The sequence below is a fragment of the Dendropsophus ebraccatus genome, chromosome 15 (genome assembly GCF_027789765.1).
Source record: "Dendropsophus ebraccatus isolate aDenEbr1 chromosome 15, aDenEbr1.pat, whole genome shotgun sequence".
In the NCBI taxonomy this organism is placed as follows: domain Eukaryota; kingdom Metazoa; phylum Chordata; class Amphibia; order Anura; family Hylidae; genus Dendropsophus; species Dendropsophus ebraccatus.
The window spans coordinates 56,974,748-56,997,906 of record NC_091468.1 but is presented as its reverse complement, the minus strand read 5'-3'; the positions used below and the strand labels follow the sequence as shown (position 1 = coordinate 56,997,906).

General features: G+C 45.0%; 1 protein-coding gene across 1 annotated transcript; it reads left to right on the top strand.

The window, feature by feature from the left end:
* The first annotated feature begins 5,889 nt into the window (after positions 1-5,889).
* On the top strand, positions 5,890-21,969 carry TMEM151B (transmembrane protein 151B). Its single transcript, XM_069954464.1, has 2 exons — positions 5,890-6,239; positions 18,478-21,969. Exons 1-2 carry the CDS (start codon positions 6,159-6,161, stop codon positions 19,909-19,911), a joined length of 1,515 nt encoding a protein of 504 aa, XP_069810565.1. The 5' UTR covers positions 5,890-6,158; the 3' UTR covers positions 19,912-21,969.
* Positions 21,970-23,159: the final 1,190 nt, after the last annotated feature.

Here is a 23,159-nt window from a genome sequence, read left to right as displayed (position 1 = left end):
ATTCTGATGTTATATCATGTCTTATCCTGCAGTCACCTCCAGAGCTGCAATCACTATTTTCTTGGCTGCTGTGGAAATGAAGATAGATAAAGTAGATGAATTGTCAGAAGCTCCAGTGTATGTGGGCAGAGGATTGAGAAGAGGGGCCGCATTCTCTGCTGTGCATAACATTACACTGCTCGTACCAAGGAGCCTCTTATGTTCAGCTGCTGCCCTCTAATGTTTGTCAGTGGTATCGCAGACTATCCAGCTACTGGCAGCATCAATATCCACAACATACAGGACTTGAATCACGTAAAAGACTCAGGAGAGAAGTGATGAAGCATCCATAACAAAAAGACCCAAACCCCTCCATCCCTATCACTATACAGATACCTAACCCCTCCACAACTCTCAAAATAAAAAAAATCGCTTTGTCCAAGGGTACGTGCACACTAGGGATTTTCCACAGGGACTTCAAGCGGACTCTAGGGTGGACAGCCGAATTTGCCAGCAAATATCATTAAGTCTATGGAACGGGCGGAACCTCATGCAGAGGCCGCCCGGTGGAATCCGCTTGAAGTCCCAGTGGAAATTCCATAGTGTGCACGTGTGGTGTCCCCACCACGGGTTTTGCTAGTCTGTTCTCCCCTCGCAAAAGCCTGTACTCTAAGTAAAGTGGTAATGAAGTTGTGCCTAAGTTTTGCCACTAGATGTCGCTATTATTTGTCTATGCACTTGTATATTGCGCAGTTGTAGTGAACAAGGGGTTATTATTTGTTTGTAATCTGTGCACCAATAAGAGCTCTTTCTCTTCTCTACCTATCTCTATTCTCCTTTCTTTTCATACACTCTCTTCTCCACCACTCACAGGAAGTATTACACACCCTGAAGGAAGTTGTCACATGGGGAGAGGAAGTACACACCCACACTTAGTGAGTCTTATCCAAGTCTTGGTAGAGAGAGGTCGCAAGACAAGACGGTCCCTGCTGTAGTTTAGCTGGGTCCTGGCTCGGCCAGGTCTCCTGTCAGGGACAGAAGAACAAGTCCAGTGTAATCTAGTCTGGAGTGTGGCAGTAGACAGACACACATGGGAAACACAGAGACTTTTACTTCTCAAGCAACCCCTCTTCTTACGATGCAGTGTTAAACCACTTAGGAGAGGACAAGTCAGAGACCACCCCAACCTACGCCGTGAACATCTTTAAAAGTGCAGGAAACAAGAGGAACTCATCCTCATTGCTACAAGCCTACGTACTCTATCTCGAAGCGCGGGTGTAACCAGGTAATTTTGGCCACACTGCTCAACAGGTAACAAGGTCTGGGGCTTGTGTCACCCTAGGAGGACCAGTCACCCGACACTGTAGGGCAATAGGTGGTATCACGAAATAGGTCAAAACACGGGCACAAATAGCCTTCTTCTTTTAAGTATTCTTAAGTATCCTACTTCTTCTTCTAAAAGTTCCGGAAGAGCACACTTCTACCCTGGGTTGGGACTTTCAAGACAAACTCCTCTTTGCTACTCTGAATTCACTCCACTTCTCAACGCACAACCAAGTCAGCACAGCTCTTCTGTCGGAAACCTATTGTCAGCTGGTGTACTAAGTATTCCTGCAGTGAGGGTGCGTTCACACCTACAGGATCTGCAGCAGATTTGATGGCGCAGATTTGAAGCTGCAGATTCAAAGCAAATCAATTCTAGGCCATCAAATCTGCTGCAGATCTATTGCAGATCTGCTGCAGATTCAAATCTGCGTCATCAAATCTGCTGCAGAATATGTACGTGTGAACGCACACTTAAGGGTACAAACACACACACCGTATACGCAGCTGATCTGCAGCAGATTTGATGCTGTGTTCAGTTATTTACATCTAATCTGCTGCGTATCTGCTGCGTATCGCAGCAGAAAATACACTGCGTATACGGTGTGTGTGTTTGTACACTGAGGGTACAAACACACACACCGTATACGTAGCGTATTTACTGCTGCGATACGCAGCAAATACGCAACAAAAACGCAACAGATTAGATCTAAATAACTGAACACAGCATCAAATCTGCACCATTAAATCTGCTGCAGATCTGCTGCGTATTTGCTGCATATTTGCTGCATATCTGCTGCGTATACGGTGTGTGTGTTTGTACCCTTAAGAAGATTTTATTTATGATAACAGGACTCAGTGATTATTGTTCAGGCAACTACACAGTTGTTACACCATCCTTGGGTCATCTCCCCTTTCTGTGGTGATAAGGCTAGGTGATGTGATTTTACCTACTTGCTTCGTACCTATATGATGACTACACCTATATATACTGCCCTCTGAGTTAGAAGATGATCAGAGCGTGATCAGAGGGTGACACAGAGATGTTCTGAATGAAGAAAAGGAATGCTGGAAGCACGTCAATGAGAAGAGCTCCTGGAAAATTATCATTTGTAGTCACAATACCCAAGGAGAAGAAAGCCAGTAATCTATAAACAATTTATGGAAAATAACACATTGTACTAGCCTGACTGCGCCGTACAGGAAACTGCTACCATTTATGGTCTGGCCTATCAGAGTGTGACATGTATGTGTCTTGTGACTTGGAACCCCGCCTGTATTAAATGTTTACATTTCTTATGAATACACTACGCATGAGTAGTACCGCCCCATATTCTGTCTATAAAATGTGATTACCATAATAAAACGTGGCCATTTATCCAGGCTTATAATCATGATACATTGTCTTATCCGTGTCTGTGATTTATAAGTGACGAGTTGGTTATACTGCAGGTTACAGCTCTAGATATATTCAAAAACCATCCATCCTGGGAGGACCTGGCTCCATAGAGTCAGGTCAACATCTAAATTTAGACTTATCAGTGGGTGGCAGTACCAATAGTCTGGGTGGGTCATCCGGCTGAGCTACCATCCGGCTGAGCTATATCTCGACCAATCATTACAGTAAAGGCTACAGGAATATCAACTGCACACCAATTGCCATCAATTTTTATATTTTTATTTTATGCACTTTGAGGCTGGGTTCACACTACGTATATTTGAGGCTGTATGTTTGAGGCTGTATAGCAACCAAAACAAGGAGTGGATTGAAAACACAGAAAGGCTATGTTCACATAATGTTGTAATTGAGTGGATGGCCGTCATTTAATGGCAAATATTTGCTGTTATTTTAAAACAACGGCTGTTATATTGAAATAATGGCAGTTATTTACTGTTATATGGCGGCCATCCACTCAATTTCAACATTGTGTGAACAGATCCTTTCTGGGTTTTCAATCCACTCCTGGTTTTGGTTGCTATGAGGACCTGACATGAGGACCAAATACAGCCTGAAATATACATAGTGTGAACCCAGTCTAAAGATTTTTTTTACAGTTTCCAACACAGGTAGCGAGGATTTATAGGAGACACCGTGTGTGGGAACTACATAGGAGTAAGTGAGAGCCTCCGGCCGCCATCTCTTCCTCCTATGCAGTTCCCACACACCATGTTGACAAAGGTCGTAAATGACTGAAACGTCCAGTGAAATGGTACACCAAAACTTATGTTAAATCCTCGCTACCTGTGTTGGAAACTGTAAAAAATCTTTTAAGTGCATAAAATAAAAATATAAAAATTGATAGCAATTGGTGTGCAGTTGATATTCCTGTATTCATGATAATCGCGTCAACTGGCACCCCCTACTCTGAGTGCGCAGACATAGCATCAACTATACCACAGTAGTGGCGTCACACAGCACCATCTGGCAAGTGACTGGCTGAGAAAACACCCCACACGCACCCTTATAGCACCCTAAGAGACCAAGACAGGCAGCAGTGGAGAGACAGGCAGTGGTGGGAGAGACAGGCAGAAGTGGGGACAGGTAGTGATGGGGAGGCAGGCAGAGGTGCAAAGACTATCAGTGGAGAGACAGGTTGTGGTGCAGAGAGAGACTGTGGTGAGAAGAAAGAAAGTGATGGAGAGACAAGAAGAAGGCAGGCAGAGGTACAAAGAGAGTTATAGGTGAAGAGACATGAAAAGGGGGAGAAACAAGCAGGTGTAGAGAACAGACAGGGGGTAGAAGAGAGAAAAGTGGTAGAGGAGAGACTAGTGGTAGAGGAGAGACTAGTGGTAGAGGAGAGACTAGTGGTAGAGGAGAGACGGGGGGGGGGGGAGAGGAGTGACGGGGTAGAGGAGAGACTAGTGGTAGAGGAGTGACGGGGTAGAGGAGAGACAAGTAACAGCAGAGAGACGGGGTAGAGGAGAGACAGGGGGTAAAGGAGAGACAAGTGACAGAAGAGAGACAGGATACAGGAGAGATAGGATACAGGAGAGACAAGTGGCAGAGTAGAGACGGGGTAGAGAAGAGACAGGGGGTAGAAGAGAGGAAAGTAGTACAGGAGAGACTGGGAAAAGGAGAGACAAGTGGTAGAGTGGGGTAGAAGAGAGACGGGGTAGAAGAGAGACAAGTAGTACAGGAGAGACTGGGGTTAGAGGAGAGAGACGGGGTAGAAGAGAGGAGGGTAGAAGAGAGACAAGTGGTAGAGGAGAGACGGGGTAGAAGAGAGGAGGGTAGAAGAGAGACAGGGGGTAGGGGAGAGACAAGAGGTAGAGGAGAGACAGGGGGGGGTAGAAGAGAGACAAGTGGTAGAGGAGAGAGAGATGGTAGAAGAGAGAGACAGAGGTAGAGGGGAGACGGGTGGTAGTTAAAGAGGTTTTATGGGCAAAATGTACTGATAATGTCTCCACAGAATCACACAGTCACTGATTGGAGAGCTGCATGCACCAGCAGGGAAGAGACAGGCAGCAGTGTAAAGATGGGTGGTGGGTGTGAGACAGGCAGAAGTAGGGAGACAGGCAGTGGATTAGAGACATGTAACAACTGACAATGGATGCAGCCAGAGGTAGGGAGACAGGTAGCAGTGGTGAGACAGCCAGAGATGAAAAGCATGAAATGGTAAGAGGAGACGGAGAGGCAACGATGGAGAGTTAGGGGTGGAGCGACAGGCAGGGGTGAAGGGACAGGCAAAACTAGAAGCACAGTGAGGGGTGGAGAGACAGGCAGAACTAAAGAGATAGGCAGGGATGGGAGAGACAGGTGGTAGGTAAGAAACTAGCAAAGATAGAGAGGTGGCCAGGGGTGGAGAGACAGGCAGAGGATGAAAGCAGGTGTGGTGGGGAGACATGATGAGACAGTCAGTAATGAAGAGACATGAAGACGGAGCCAGTGCGTCATGGATAGACAGTTGGTAATGGAGAGACAGTCAGTGATGGAGAGACATGATGTGATCGACTGTGATGAAGAGACATAAATAGACAGTAAGGGATGGGAAGACACAATGAGACAGTTATAGATGAAGTTATAATGAGATAGACAGTGATAGAGAGACATGAAGAGATAGCATTGTAGAGACACAAAGGGACAGCCAGTGATGAAGAGAGATGATGAGACAGACAATGATGCAGAGACACAATAAGACAGTTATAGATGAAGAGTTATGATGAGATGAGACACAAAGGGACAGCCAGTGATGAAGAGAGATTATGAGACAGACAATGATGCAGAGACACAATGAGACAAACAATGATGGAAACACATGAAGAGACAGCCAGTGATGTAGAGACCTAGGTAAACAACTGGTGATGGAGAGACAGTCAGTGACGGAGGAGTGCACTCTTTCAAGGTCAGCAGTGATTCCTCCAGCTGTGTGGGGCTGCGCTCTCTTCTCCTCCTGTATCTCCTCCTCTTCCTCCCTCCTCCTCCTCCTCCTGTCTCCCTCCCATCTTCCCTAGGAATCTCTCCCATCCTCCAGCTCCTGCAGCATCCTTCCCTGTCATCCCTCCTGCCCCTGCCCCCTCCCTCCTGCCCCTGCACCGTTCTGCTCCGTGTGTGTCTGTGTGTCTTGTGTGTGTGTGTCCTGTGTGTGTGTTATGTTTACCCTATGTGTGTGTAGATGTGTGTGGCAGGTGTGCACCTCATCCCTGACACGCAGTCGTACACATGTGTGAACAGCCGGCATTGTACCTCCCTGCACCAGAGATGTGACATGGAACCTCATACTCGCCACAAGCCCCAGATGTTTAGGGGCTCCCGGTGGATGGTGGGGGTATGACTCTCCCACTGGATTACAGCTGGATCTTAACTCCATCCTCCTGGATTGGGCCTGGGACCGGGGACTTTCCTACAGACCTTGGCCATGTCGCCACCAGCATCAGCGGCCAGCGAAAGCAGCACAGGGTCTGTTCCGCAGGAGAGCACCGATGCTGTACGAGAACTGGTAAGCAGATGGGGGGTGAGGGGCCTGTAATAAATATCACCCCAACATTACCCCACTATAACACCCTGCCATCTCCCATTACAACATGCCACCATCGCCCCATTACAACTTACAGCCAATGCCCCAGACAGAACCATTGCCCCACTACAACGTCCAACCAATGCCTCATACTAAAACACAGCCACTGCCTTACTACAACACACAACATCAGACCACTACACCACTACAACCACCATCTATAGCCTACTACAACACACAGACATTTCCCCAGAACATAAAACTACCACCCTATGACAACACCAATCCTTAGCCACACAACCATCACCCCACTACAACACACAGCCATCATCTCTGTACAATACACGGCCATCACCCCTCTACAGAGGTGTCAACACTGTAATAGACAGTTGTCACCCCATTAGTCACACCAGTTAAATTTAGTCATCACCCTGGCATAACAGTCAACCATTACCCCACTCCAATACACACACACACACACATAAACTTATGTCACCCTGATATTATAGACAGCCGTCATAACTCTACAACACAGGTTTCACCCTGACATAGCAGAAAGCCATCACCCCACTACAGCACTCATCATACTGCTGTCAACCTGACATAGTAAACAGCTTCCCCCCTCCCCACAACATACAGCTTTATCTCCACTACATAACATAGATGTCACCCCTCACACACTGCTGCCATCCTGAGATAACAGATATTTGTCTCCCTGCCTACTTACGCAATACACAAATCTCACTATATACAGCATACAACCTTGACCCTAAAACTAGACTGTCAACAAATTAAAATGCAGCTTACACCACAGCACAGCTAACACCCCACTATAACAGACAGCTATCACCAAACTACAGCGCAACTAACACCACACTATAACAGACAGCTGTCACCCCACTATAACAGCTATCACCAAACTACAGCGTAACTAACACCCCACTATAACCGACAGCTGTTACCCAACTATAGCGCAGCTAACAGCCTACTATAACAGCTGTCACCCAACTACAGCGTAACTAACACCCCACTATAACCGACAGCTGTCACCCAACTATAGCGCAGCTAACAGCCTACTATAACAGCTGTCACCCAACTACACCGTAACTAACACCCCACTATAACAGACAGCTGTCACCCCACTATAACAGCTATCACCTAACTACAGCGTAACTAACACCCTACTATAACAGACAGTTGTCACCCAACTACAGCGCAGCTAACACCCCACTATAACAGCTATCACCCAACTACAGCGTAACTAACACCCCACCATAACAGACAGCTGTCACCCAACTACAGCGCAACTAACACCCCACTATAACAAACAGATGTCACCCAACTACAACGTAGCTAACACCCTACTATAACAGACAGTTGTCATCCAACTACAGCACAACTAACACCCCACCATAACAGACAGCTGTCACCCAACTACAGCGCAACTAACACCCAACTATAACCGACAGCTGTCACCCAACTACAGCACAGCTAATACCCCACTATAACAAACAGATGTCACCCAACTACAACGTAGCTAACACTCTACTATAACAGACAGTTGTCACCCAACTACAGCGCAACTAACCCCCCACTATAACAGGCAGTTGTCACCCAACTACAGCACAGTCACCCTATGATATAGCAATCACCCTGTATAATACACAGCTGTCACCCAATGATATAGCAATCTCCCTGCATAATACACAGCTGTCACCCTATGATATAGTTATCACTCTGTATAATGCTGCGAATTCGAATGATAATTGTACGTGTAAATGCAGCGAACGATCAAACGACGAGCGAGTAATCGTTCATTTTGATCTTTGAATTTGTTCTCAAATCGTCATTGATCGTTCGCAAAAAATTTACAGATCGTTCCGTGTGAACAGTCGTTCGCCGATTTTACCAATGTGTGAGATAGGCTTAAGTAGGGATGGTCCGAACCTGCCGAGGTTCGGGTTCGTATGAACCCGAACGCTCGGCAGCAGAGACCCGCTGTCTGACCGCTCCGTGGAGCGGCGGATCCAGCGGAAGTAACGACTGTAACGCCTATGGCTATGGCTGTATCCCAGTTTTTCAGGCGGTCCTCCCGCTGGATCCGCCCGCTCCACGGAGCGGGCAGACAGCGGGAATCATTACCGAGGGTTCGGGTTCGTACGAACCTGAACAGAACTCGGTTTGGACCATCCCTAGGCTTAAGCGATCGCAAAACGAATTTTCCATATGATATATCATACCGTCTAAACGCTGATCGTTATTAAAAAAAAAAATCGTTAATCGTACGATCGGGCCAATTATCGTTTTGTGTAAATGCAGCATAACACACAGCCGTCACCACATCGTATAGTTATCACCCTGTATAACACACAGCTGTCACCCCATGATATAGTTATCACCCTGTATAACACACTGCTGTCACCCCAATATAACACCAATTTGTCACCCTGAATATAACACACAGCTGTCATCTCTAATACCTCTCATGGATTAGGACAGTTTTATTTACATCTATGGTTTTAAAGTAAATCTGTCAGCTGTGATTCATGCTCCAGACCGCTGACACTGTTAGATGCTTGTTAGGTCAAGGAGACACAAGGTACCTTTTATATATCCATCTGTGCTTCCAGAACATAGAAAATGCTTTTATTCTCCAGTGCAAAGTGTCAGAGAGGTGTTCCCAAGCTCCTGATCATCTGAGGGCTGTACTGTCTCCTCACTCCTCCTCCCATCACTGACTGGGAACAAGGGAATTTATAGTTGGCCTCTGTTCCACACCACTTTTCTAGCCTGCACTTTTCCCCTGATACTGATAACAATTGCTCAAAATTCATTAAAGGGGTATTCCACTTAAACAAAACTCTTGATATGTTGATGCTCATGGTGAGACTAACAATTAATTTCATACTTGTTATAATCTATTCAGTCTCCTTCCCCTAGTTCTCAGCTGCTGGTTTCTGTTGAAAATACAAAAATCTGCGTGTGAGCTTTTCTCTCTGTCTGCCCCTCCTCCCCCTTCCTTCTGAGACGCCTCATGTAAACTGACTGGCTTCATCTGCAACATTGTAGCTTCTTTGTAATGCTGGGAGGGATAATCACAGTGAGTTCATTAGCAACTTTATTAGCAAAGAAGCTAGAAAGTTGCAGATAAAGCCAGTCAGGGACTTGTTTACATCAGCTGTCTCATAAGGGAGGAGTAGACAGAGAGAACAGCTCACACACAGATTTTTATGTCTTCGGTAGAAAGCAGCAGCTTAGAACTGGGAGAAGGAGACTAAATAGATAATAACAAGTATAGAAGGAATTGTTAGTCTCACCATGGGCAGCAACATATCAAAAGTTATATGTGAGTGGAATACCCCTTTAACTGTGTAGTGGGCAGGTCTCCTTCACTCCCAGGGGGTATAATGTTATTCAGAATATCCTTTCCTTTAGGTGATCGATTACAGTCTCCTGCAGAATAAGGGCCACATCCAAGATCCTTACTGACAGATTGCATAGCACTTCCATCCTAAAACTGTGATGCCATAGAAGGATTTCTATGTATAACCTCACCATAACATCTCTCTACTATATAAATAAATATATATATATATATATATATATATATATATATATATATATATATACACACACACACACCTACATATACAATCCTGCATATGTATAACACCATATATAGTCCTATGTATAACCTCACTGGAATATCTCTCTATATACCCCCATATACACAATACCCCTATATGTATAACACCATATATAATCCTACCTGCATATCTCTCTCTATAAACCCCTATTTAAACAACCCCATCATATGTATAATAATGGATATAAATGTTTTAAACATAACATTTTTTGGAGAGCTGCAATATTCTTCTGGAGGTACTGTATATTTTGCACTTGTGGTCACAGGAATGCTTATAACAAGGCACCATTGCTATAGTATATACTGGAGTGCTGCAAACCTGTTTTTGTTTCTCTATATACCCCTATATACACAATTCTATATGTTTACACCATATATAGCCCCGCCTGCATACGTCTATCTACACACTCTCACAAACCTCCCATATGTATAAAACCATATATAACCCTACCTGCATATCTATATATACCCCTACATACACAATTCTATATGTTTACACCATATATAGCCCCGCCTGCATACGTCTATCTACACACTCTCACAAACCTCCCATATGTATAAAACCATATATAACCCTACCTGCATATCTATATATACCCCTACATACACAATTCTACATGTTTACACCATATGTAGCCCTGCCTGCATATCTCTATATATACCCCTATATACACTATCCCTCTTATGTATAACACCATATCATATTTATATACCCCTAAATACACAATTTGTATTACACAAAATTTTATCCTACCTGCATATTTCTATATATACCCCTATATAAATAATTCCATCTGTATAACACCATACATGTATACACCTTACCTGCATATTTTTATTAATACCCATATATACACAATTCCCCCATATGTATATCAATATATATAACCCTACTGGCATATCTCTATATACACCCATATATACCCCCCAAATATATAACAACATAGATAACCCTATTGTCATATCTCTACATGTACCACTATATACACAATAACCCCCATACGTATGACACTATGTATAATCCTATAAACAGAATCCCTGATATGTATCACACCATACTGTATATAACCCTATCTGCATGTATCTATACACCACTAGTATACACAATCCCCCATATGTATTACACCATTTATAGCCCTACCTGCATATCTCTCTCTCTATACCCCTATATACACAATCCCCCCATATGTATGACATGATATATCCCTACATACACAATCCCCCATATGTATAACGTCATATATACCCCTATATACACAACCCCATATGTATTACATCATATATCCCTATATACACAATCCCCCCATATGTATAACACCATATATAACCCTACCTGCATATCTCTACATACCCCTATATACCCAATCCCATATGTATAAAACCATATATCCCTATATACACAATCCCATATGTATAACACCATATATCCCTATATACACAATCCCATATGTATAACACCATACAGTATATCCCTATATACACAATCTCTCCTATATGTATTGCACTATATATAGCCCTACCTGCGTATCTCCCTCTCAGTCACATATGTATAACACCATGTATAACAGTGTATGTATATTTCCCCTATGATTGGCTGCTGCAGTGTATACGGTATATACAGGTAGCGCCTCTCTCGCTGCTATTTATGAATGTGTGAGGTAATTGGTGAGGATTCTGTGACTGACTCCACTAAGGAGTGGGCACAATTATCTACATACGTTGTTCTCACCTCTACTCAGCTGCCATCTATTTATATGTACGGAATACCCCTCCCCCATTATTTCTTTCTTTCTATTGTTTTAAAACATAAGGAGGGCTGATCAGCCAAACCAGAAAGCCCTCTAAAAGAAAGAGCCCCCCCCCCCCAATCTGTAGACAGCTGCCTCTCATCAGTACAGAGCAGGGGCCGGCCTGGAGAGACATCTGAGGGGTGATGTATCTCAGTGAGGAAACCTTCACATGACCCCCTCAGGCCTATTGAAGAAGTCATAACAGCAAGCTCTTCACTCTTATGTCTATTCACACCCTCCTCACATCCCGGCCAGCCCACTACAACACGCTCCTCATAACTCAACCAGACCACTACAACACCATCCTCATATCCCAGCCAGACCACTACAACACCCTCCTCATATCCCAGCCAGACCACTACAACACCCTCCTCATATCCCAGCCAGACCACTACAACACCCTCCTCATATCTCAACCAGACCACTACAACACCCTCCTCATATCCCGGGGAGACCACTACAACACCCTCCTCATATCTCAACCAGACCACTACAACACCCTCCTCATATCCTGACCAGACCACTACAACACCATCCTCATATCCTGACCAGACTACTACAAAACCCTCCTTGTATCCTGGATAGACCACTACAATGCCCTCCTCATATGCCAACCAGGCCACTAAAACACCCTCCTCATATCCCGGGGAGACCACTACAACACCATCCTCATATGCCAACCAGGCCACTAAAACACCCTCCTCATATCCCAGCCAGACAACTACAACACCCTCCTCATATCTCTACCAGACCACTACAACACCCTCCTCATATCCTGACCAGACCACTACAACACCCTCCTCATATCTCAACCAGACCACTACAACACCCTCCTCATATCCTGACCAGACCACTACAACACCCTCCTCATATCCCAGCCAGACCACTACAATGCCCTCCTCATATCCTGACCAGACCACTACAACACCATCCTCATATCCTGACCAGACTACTACAAAACCCTCCTTGTATCCTGGATAGACCACTACAATGCCCTCCTCATATCCCGGGGAGACCACTACAACACCCTCCTCATATCCCAACCAGACCACTACAACACCATCCTCATATCCTGACCAGACCACTACAACACCATCCTCATATCCCGGGGAGACCACTACAACACCCTCCTCATATCCCAACCAGACCACTACAACACCCTCCTCATATCCCGGTGAGACCACTACGACACCCTCCTCATATCCCGGTGAGACCACTACAACACCCTCCTCATATCCCGGTGAGATCACTACAACACCCTCCTCATGTCCCGGCCAGACCACTACAACACCCTCCTCATATACTGGCCAGACCATTATAGCACCCTTTTTATACTCTGACCAGACCACTGAACACCCATCTCATATGCTGGCAACATTACTACAACATCCTCCTTATATCCCAGCCTGACCACCACAACACCCATCTCGCATCCCAGCCAGACCCCTACTACACCCTCTTTGTGTCCCGACCAGACCACTACAACACAATCCTCATATACTGGCCAGACCTTTATAACACCCTCCTCATATCCTGGCCTGACCACTAACACACGCTCCTCATATACTGGCCTGACCACTAACACACGCTCCTCATATACTGGCCAGACCTTTATAACACCCTTCTCATATTCTGGCCAGACCACTACAACGCCCACCTCATATGCTGGCGACATTGCTACAACACCCTGCATATATCCCAGCCTGACCATTACAACACCCTATTTGTATCCCGACCACAACACTAAAACACCTTCCTATTATTCTGGCCTGACCACTACAACACCCTCCTCATATACTGGCCAGACCATTATAACACCCTTCTCATACTCTGACCAGACCACTACAACACCCTCTTTATATTGCAGTCAGACCACTATAACACCCTTCTCATATACTGGCCAGACCACTATAAGGGTATGTGCACACTGAGGAAAAGGCAAGGAATTCAGCTTGAAATTCAGCTTGAAATTCAGCTTGAAATTCCTCCCGTAAAATATGTACAGAGCAAAGTCCCATTGTGTTCAATGGGTTTTCTGCTCTGTTGTTCACACTGCAGAATTTCAGAGCAGAATTTTCTGCTGTAGATCTGCTAGAGGAATCCTATAGAAGTCAATGGGGGGGGGGGCTTAAATTCTGCTTGAATTCTGCCTGAAAACTTTCAGCTACAATTCCTCAAGAATTGCTCAGTGTGCACATACCCTAAGGGTGCGTGCACACTACGGAATTGCCGCGTATAACCCGCGGCGTATTCCGTCTCTTGTCCCTGCACGCATATCCGCCTGTGCCATAGACACTATTCTATGTACGGGCGGATTCCGCGTGCCGTCGAAAGAAGTGACATGTCAATTCTTTCGACGGAACGTGGAATCCGCCCGTGCACAGAATAGTGTCTATGGCACGGGCGGATATGCGTGCAGGAACAAGAGACGGAATACGCCGCGGGTTATACGCGGCTATTCCGTAGTGTGCACGCACCCTAACACTCTTCTCAAATCCTGCCCAGACCACTATAACACCCTCCTGGTATCCCAGCCAGACCACTACAACCCCCTCCTCATACAGCTCTACCACCCCACTCCTATCACTAACACATCAGAGCACTACAACTTTACTATGTGGACACTACATCTCCGTAACACCAACCCTCTCCACTATTATGGATGTGCCTTCCAGTGCCTGTTTGGAGCTGTGCTGCTGTATCCGTGAGGCTCCTAGATGAGATGTTTTACTGTGAAATGTAAAGACATGGAGAGAGCTGCAGAGGATGCTGGGTAATGGGATGTGATGATAGCGAGAAGATGCTGCTGCTCACTGCATTATTAAAGTGTTTATAACACAGCACTTAACCCTGTATCACCCAGTTACAGAAAGACACTCCTCTCACTGTCATCAGATCCACATCTGGGTGTCAAACATAGCGGCTCACATTACCAGATAATCCTAAACCATTTGTGGGATTACATGTGAGATTACAGGCCACGGATAAGCACAGCAATTAGGGAATTTAATATTGACGAGTCTGGAATATCCTCCCCTCTGTGGTGAATGAAGGTGTCTTCCTGATGTCAGGAGGGTGCAGGACATGCCAAAGCGCTGCCAACCCAAAAACTCATTATCACAGTAAGGTGCCATCTTGGATAGACTCGAAACCTTACTTACAGAATTGTACCCGAAGTACTATCGTTAGTACTGCCTGACATCAACAAAATGTTTAGATGCCTTGATTTCTAAAATAAGTGAAGCAATTATGTTCATCCTGAGCTTCCTGGTTACATGCCAGAACACTGGCACTTACACAAGCAGAGCAGCGGGAGAGGCTATAGGGTTTACACTCCATCCGGATACTGTGCATGCGTCACACATTGCAGATTTGTTGCAGAAATTTGCATCCCATACATATGACATGGGTTGTTTCACGATAATAGAACAATGGCGGACACTTCTGCCCTTTGTGGACATACAGAGGGGAAAATAAGTATTTGATACACTGTCCATTTGTAGTTTTCCCACCTACAAAGAATGGAGGGGCCTGTAATTTGTGTGCCTTTGCACCTGTTTGAACTCGTTAAACATGGTCAAGACTAAAGAGCTGTCTAAAGATACCAGGGACAAACTTGCAGACCTGCACAAGGCTGGGATGGGCTACAGGACAATTTGCAAGCATCTTGGTGAGAAGGCAACAACTGTTGGCACAATTATTAGAAAATGAAAAAAACACAAGATGACTGTTAATCTTCGTTGGTCTGGAGCTTTATGCAAGATCTCGCCTCGTGGGGTAAGGATAATTCTGAAAAGGGTCAGGAATCAACCCAGAACTGCATGGGAGGTACATTAACCATATCAAGGTCCAGGAGTGGCCTAGCCTAGTCTCCAGATCGGAACCAATAGAAAATGTTTGGAGGGAGCCGAAACTCAATGCTGGACAGCGACAGCCCCAAAACCTGAAAGATCTGTATGGAGGAGTAGGACAAAATCCCTGCTGCAGTGTGTGCAAACTTGGTCAAGAACAACAAGAAACGTCTGATGTCTGTAATCGCAAATACACCAAGTTTTTATTTCTTTATCAAATACTTATTTCATTCAACAAAATGCTAAATAATTACGTAAACATCAAACAATGATTTGGGGGATTTTTTTTTATATAGATTGTGTCTCTCACAGTTGAAGTGTACCTATGATAAAAACTACAAACCTCTCCATTCTTTGTAGGTAGAAAAATGTACAAAATCAGCAGCGTATCAAATACTTTATTCCCCCACTGTATCTGTATAGTCAAATGCGACTGCATATAGTACACAGCTTCTCTCCTCGAATCACCTTATGTCCTTGATGATCTCTAGAGGCAGGGCGTAAAAGGAATTCTATCCGGCTGCTGTCGTCAGCTGAAATCTCCCATCCGGTTACTGCAGGTCCATATCAGGACGGGGCATCAGATTTTATTTGGCCTCTTGAAGTGTGAATAGAGGTGACAGCCCCGTAAATATAGGGGAACCTGCAGATACCTGTCAAGTGTTTTAAAGATATTGAACAAAATTTGTCCGAAAATTATTGAAGCCCATTTGATTGCCAACTGCTGTTGGCCAAATTCTTGTTCAGCTGACATCTTTATCTACTAATCAGTCGAAAAATGTTCCTCCCGATCTCTACCAGTCCCCCCAGCCCCATTCACATGAACACTTGATCGTCTGACCGCTATCTCTCCCAATCCCAACATATACACGAGGACTCAATTGGCAGACAGCTCTCTCTCCCAATCCCCCCCCCATACACATAAGCATTTGATTGGTTGACAGTGATTTCTACCAGTCCCCCTCCCCCCATACACATGAACACTCGATGGAATGACAGTGATCGCTACCAGTCCCCCATACACATGATCACTTGACCAGCTGACAGCTATCTCTACTAGTACCTCTATACATATGAACACTAAGGGGCCTACTCCACGGCCAAATCAGAGCAATAATCGGCCGATTATCGCTCCATGGAATAGAGAGTGGAATCATTCATTTAGGTTCAGACCTAAAATCATTGTTCGCCACCAGCGCATCGCTACGGTGGAATAGTGGTGCGCGGCGGCGACCAATGATTTCAGCAGCAGCAAACATTACCTGTCCGAGCTGCAGGTCTTCTCTTTCTTCCTCCCGGTCCCGCGTCACAGCAGCTTCGGAGCAGGGCTGTCTGAATTGACAGACCGTATAGCCAATCACAGGCCGGAACCGATGCGGCCAGTGATTGGCTGAGTGGTCTGTCAGTTCAGACAGGCCGCTCCGAAGCTGCTGCGGCGCGGGACCGGGAGGAAGAAGGAGAAGACCTGAAGCCCGGACAGGTAATGTATGAAACAAGGGATGCAAGGACATCGGAAACAATGTCCCTGCAGCCCTTGCTTAACGATCATGGGGGCCGTGGAATAGGCCCAGTAAACATTTACATCGTTGATCAGGCCCTGCTCGGCCTGTGGAATAGGTCCCTTAAACGGCTGACAGCAATCTCTAGCAGTCCCCCCATGTCTATGAACACTCAGTCGGCTGACAGTGGTCTCTACTAGTCCTCACATACACATGAACACTCGATTGGTTGATATCTATGTTTACCAGTCCCCCCATACGCATGAACACTTGTTTGGCTGACAGCTATCATTTCCAATCCCAATATACTGATAACCTGACTGACAACATCCAGTTAGTGCAATCTGATAATCTCTATTGTAAAGCCAAGTGCAGAATCATTTTGACCCTCATGGGGTATTTGTCAAACATTATACTTTGCACTCACTACCATTCCCTGCATCCATCCCCTCCTCATATATCCCCCTTCCCTGCATCCATCCCCTCCTCGGTTGAACTTAATGGACATGTGTCTTTTTTCAACCATATTAACTATGTAACCAGTCTTCCCATACCCATAAACACTCGATCGACTGACAGCTTTCTTTACCAGTCCCCCCATATTCATGATCACCTGTTGGCCTGACAATTATGTCAACATCAAGCTTTTCCTGTCTGTATTCTAAATGGAGAGGGCAAAGCTGCTGTTAGCACCCTACTACACACAGCAATAATCAGCCGAATCGGGATGATTATCGCTCTGTATGATGGTGCGTTTACACAGAGAGATTTATCTGACAGATTTGTGAAGCCAAAGCCAGGAATAGACTATAAACAGGGAACAGGTCATAAAGGAAAGACTGAGATTTCTCTTCTTTTCAAATCCATTCCTGGGTTCACACTACGTATATTTCAGTCAGTATTGTGGTCCTCATATTGCAACCAAAACCAGGAGTGGATTAAAAACACAGAAAGGATCTGTTCACACAATGGTGAAATTGAGTGGATGGCCACCATATAACAGTAAATAACGGCCATTATTTCAATATAACAGCCGTTGTTTTAAAATAACAGCAAATATTTGCCATTATATGGCGGCCATCCACTCAATTTCAACATTGTGTGAACAGATCCTTTCTGTCTTTTTAATCCACTCCTGGTTTTGGTTGCAATATGAGGACCACAATACTGACTGAAATATACGTAGTGTGAACCCAGCCCTAACTTCTCTGGTGGTAGATTCAATCTTTCCTCCCCTGAATTCACCTGTTAGAGAAGATCCAGGAGGCCTAAAAAGTTGATCTGACACATACTGTATGTAATGTGCATTGGGGCCCAATGACATATGTCTCAAAACCGGAAATGACCAGGTGTGATATTTCTTTACTATCAATGCGAGAATGACTGAACATTGACCAATGCTTTCTAAATATTTTTTCGTCTCCTTACTTGCAGCAAAGGCCAGTGAAGCAGTCCCTGAGCAAGTCCCTATGTCGTGAATCCCACTGGAAATGTCTCCTGTTGTCGCTCCTCATCTATGGCTGTATGGGTGCAATGACCTGGTGCCACGTTACCAAAGTCACTCGCTTGACCTTTGACAGTGCCTACAAAGGCAACTCCATGATGTATCACGACAGTCCTTGCTCCAATGGTTACGTGTACATTCCCTTGGCCTTCCTTGTCATGCTGTACGTGGTCTACCTGGTGGAGTGCTGGCACTGTTACACACGGAATGAGCTGCAATATAAGGTAGATGTAGAGAGTGTGCAGGAAAGGGTGCAGAGGATGCAGCAGGCGACTCCATGTATCTGGTGGAAGGCTATCAGCTATCACTATGTACGAAGGACACGTCAGGTTACACGCTATCGGAATGGAGATGCGTACACAACCACGCAAGTCTACCACGAGCGGGTCAATACTCATGTGGCGGAATCAGAGTTTGACTACAACAACTGTGGAGTGAAGGATGTCTCCAAAGACCTGACTGACCTAGACAGCTATCCGGTCACCCGGCTGAGGTTTACCAAATGTTTCAGCTTTGCGAATGTGGAGTCAGAGAATTCGTATCTAACACAGAGGGCTCGGTTCTTCACAGAGAATGAAGGTCTGGACGACTACATGGAGGCTCGAGAAGGCATGCACCTTAAAAATGTAGACTTCAAGGAATACATGGTTGCTTTTTCCGATCCGGATAACCTCCCGTGGTATGTGTCCCACTATGTCTTCTGGGTAGCTGCTCTCCTTACACTCTCCTGGCCACTGAGGGTCCTCAATGAGTACCGCACTTCGTGTGTTCATTATCACGTAGAAAAGCTGTTTGGCTTTGACTTTACACCAGTCACACCAGCCGATGATCGAACAATATGCCGGAGAATGCCACGTGTTAACACCATTGACAGTACAGAGCTGGAGTGGCACATACGGTCCAACCAGCAACTGGTGCCCAGCTACTCTGAGGCTGTCCTGATGGATCTAGTTGGCATTTCTGCAGGGTACACAGCCTGCCGGTACACTCGTGGGTATCGCCAAAACTGTGATCGGTGCCATCGCACCATGAGCAGCTCCTCCATCTTTTCTCGTAGTGCACTCAGTATCTGTAATGGCAGCCCCAGGATCCCCTTCAGCAGTAGCCGATTCTCTCTGGGACGTTTATATGGATCCCGCCGAAGCTGCCTGTGGCAGAGCCGCAGTGAGAGCCTCAATGAGCAGGGCTGTCCAACAGAACAGACACGACTGTCCAGCCAGGTGACTGTGGAGGAGGAAGAGCCTCCCCCATACCAAGATGCTCTCTACTTCCCCATCCTCATTGTCCATCGCAATGAAGGCTGTACAAACCATGACCATCGACGTCTTCACCGCAATGGCTCCTGTGTAGAAACCTCACTGTGATTGACCTATTACAAGGAATCCAGGATACTTCTGTGTTGTCACCACAACAGGTGAGATGTTACATGTGATGATCATGGACAGCTCAGTATCATGCAAAAACCACAGCACAGGTGCAACCTCAGAAATACTATCAGGTCTTTGCATGTGTGAAGCACACTGCAGTAGAAGCAGACAGATCTCTACATGATCCCTGAGGAAGCTTGGGCACATGGTTGTACAAAGACACAACACAAAGACTTTATGCGAAGACCTAGATGTGGATTGAGCCATAGTGAACTGTACTGTCCATATGGGACTGAGCATCAAAGACCAACAGATGTGACCAAAACACTGGAGAATCCAGTAACTGTTCATCCTGATCTTTAGTAAAAGCCTGGCCGAGATATCAGTGGCGGTCAGGTACTAAGTGGACCAGTACAGGACTAAGTATTTCACGTTCAGTAGCAAACAATTAGGCAATATTCCATGCATCAATGAGCATTGTCCATTCATCAGCAGATCATCCTCCACAGTGATAGGTTCTGCCCACCAGTGAACAGTCCATGGCGGAGTCGTCACACTGAAGGACCACGAGAACTGTTCACATAGACTATACAAATCACTATCTGGACTATGTGCGGCCTGGTGCATGTGCGATGACGGTGGACTCTTCACTCTCACTTCTCTCTTCTTTTTACATTAACACCAAACATACAATGCATTTAATATTTATGTCCGGTCAGTGTAAGGACGCATCTGCTCTACGTATATTCAGCATGAAAAATTTCAGGTTGTATATACACAAGTATAGTTCTCATCTCTCGTAAATAAGTTTTTATTGCATGTCACATTTCTTCTGATTTCTGGATGTAAGACACGCTGGGTACATGTGTACATGTATGTGATATGATCCCCGAGGCTGCAGGGCATCTATTCCATGCACTGCGGCTGCAGGAATCATCAGGGTTGTACATGTCAGCTGAGTGTATGGGCTAGCTTTAGTCCAGGTGAGACCATGGTCAGTGGATGAAATAGAGAGTTCAGGCCTAATACTATAATCATATAATACCTCACTAGCCAGAAGCCCGGACTCCTGGACCCCTCCCCATAGTTCTTTAGGTTTGGGCTACATGTGAATCTCTGGGAAACTGGGTCATAAATCAAAGGGATTCGTGATGAACAATTTCCAGCCGTGTCCAGAATTTTGTGATATTTGCCAAGTTTCTTGGACAGAGGTTATCACAACTGGTGATTTTCCTATGACTTTTAGGAACCATGGAGCCCAAGGCCTATTGTTACATTCAGTTACAGAAAGCCCCATATCTTACATTCGCCAATGGTCCTATTGGTTACATTAAATTACCATTAATCCAGTACTGTTTACACTCAGCTACTGTCCTTATCATTATAATCAGCTACTGACAGTCCTTATTGTTAAAGACTGAAATATTGTTACATTCGGTTACCGACAGTCCTTACTGTTACATTCAGCTACTGACAGTCCTTACTGTTACATTCAGAAATTGACAGTCCTTGTTACTACATTCAGCTACTGACAGTCCTTGTCAATACATTTGGCTACTGAGTCCTTATCATTAAATTCAGCTACTGACAGTCTTGTAGTGTTACCGACAGTTACGTATTGTTACATTTAGTTACTCACAGTCCCGTATTTTTACATTCAGTTAGAGACAGTCCTATATTATTACCGACAGTCTTGTATTGTTACATTTCGTTACTAACAATCCCATATTGTTACATTTAGTTACTGACAGTCCTTATTGTTGCATTCAGCTACTGACAGTCCTTATTGTAACATTTCGCTACTGACAGTCCTTGTTTCATTCAGTTACCAGCAGTCCCGTATTGTTACATTTATTTACTGACAGTGCTTATCGTTACACTCAGCTACTGCCAGTCTTGTAGTTATTCAGTTACCGACAGTCCCGTATTGTTACCGACAGTCCCATATTAATACATTCAGTTACTGACAGTCCTGTAAAGTATTATTTACAGACAGTTCCATATTGTTTACATTTAGTTACTAACGATGCCGTACTGTTAGTTAGGTACTGACAGTCCCGTACTATTACATAAGGTCACTGACAGTCCCGTACTGTTAGATTTATTCACTGACAGTCCTGTACTGTTACATTTAGTCACTGACAGTCCTGTACTGTTACATTTAGTTACTGACAGTCCCATATTGTTACATTACGCTACTGACAGTTCGTATTGATAATTTGAAGACAACAAATTTCTATTCCAATCCCAACAAATCCAGAAATTTGGACTGAAGTAAGAAATTTCCCACATTGCGGACAGGTCAGAGGTCGTGTTATCAGCTGCTGCTGCCTGTATCTATTGATCGTTCCTCTGAGGGATAATTTACAAGGATATAATTTCTGGGAGTTGTGTTGATTTGTACATAGACTGATGGATGGTTGATGGATTCACACAATCTCATCGCATTCTTCTTATGTGAAGAGTAATACCTTACTTAGAATCCATTCTAGTTCCAGTGAAAGATCACCCCCATCATCCCACACCAGGGACGCATGCACGGCCTGCAGTGAGGAGCTCCACCTTTTACTGAAGAGTCCGTTTCCTCTTAATATCGGCCTCTTGTGACTCTATATATCACAGGGGATTCCTGGGAAAAAGTCATTCTGTTGTCACAATGCCAGGCTACAATGATAGAGTTGGTTTTACTAGCCTATAAGAAATGCCATTCATATCCCACAGACCTTCAGATAATGTCTAGAAGGTACCCCAGATATGACACCCACACTATAGACTGTTATATATATATATATCAATACTGCAGCAGGGGTTACAGAGAAATGTGCGGCCTGTTACTGAAATCCAGTACAAGACACCTCACAGGTGATATGGTTACTGCTGTGCGGGATCTATAACCTGACACCCAGACTGAGGAGGGTGAAGATACTAGGGAGGCAGGAGGTGTTATACATGCAGGAAATATGACCTGTGGATGTGTGGATCAAAAGTAGATACAGGTAGAAGGCTGTAATGTAACAGATATAGATGGGTGGTGGGAACAGACTGTAGTGGAAAGGACATAGGGCCCTATTCCACCGGACGATTATGGTTCAGATTATCGTTAAATCGTTCGAATCTAAACGATTAACGACCGAACGAGAAATCGTTGATCGCTTTATAAGACCTGGACCTATTTTTATCGTTGCTCGTTCGCAAAACGATCGCAAATTGTTCGCATTAAATAAGACGTTGGCCAGTCGTTCGCA

Bases quoted from the DNA above. Each gene is read 5' to 3' on its own strand.
- TMEM151B (XM_069954464.1), top strand. From the start codon at position 6,159: ATGTCGCCACCAGCATCAGCGGCCAGCGAAAGCAGCACAGGGTCTGTT. The intron at 6,240-18,477 runs GTAAGCAGATGG...CCTTACTTGCAG, and splicing joins CCGATGCTGTACGAGAACTG to CAAAGGCCAGTGAAGCAGTC.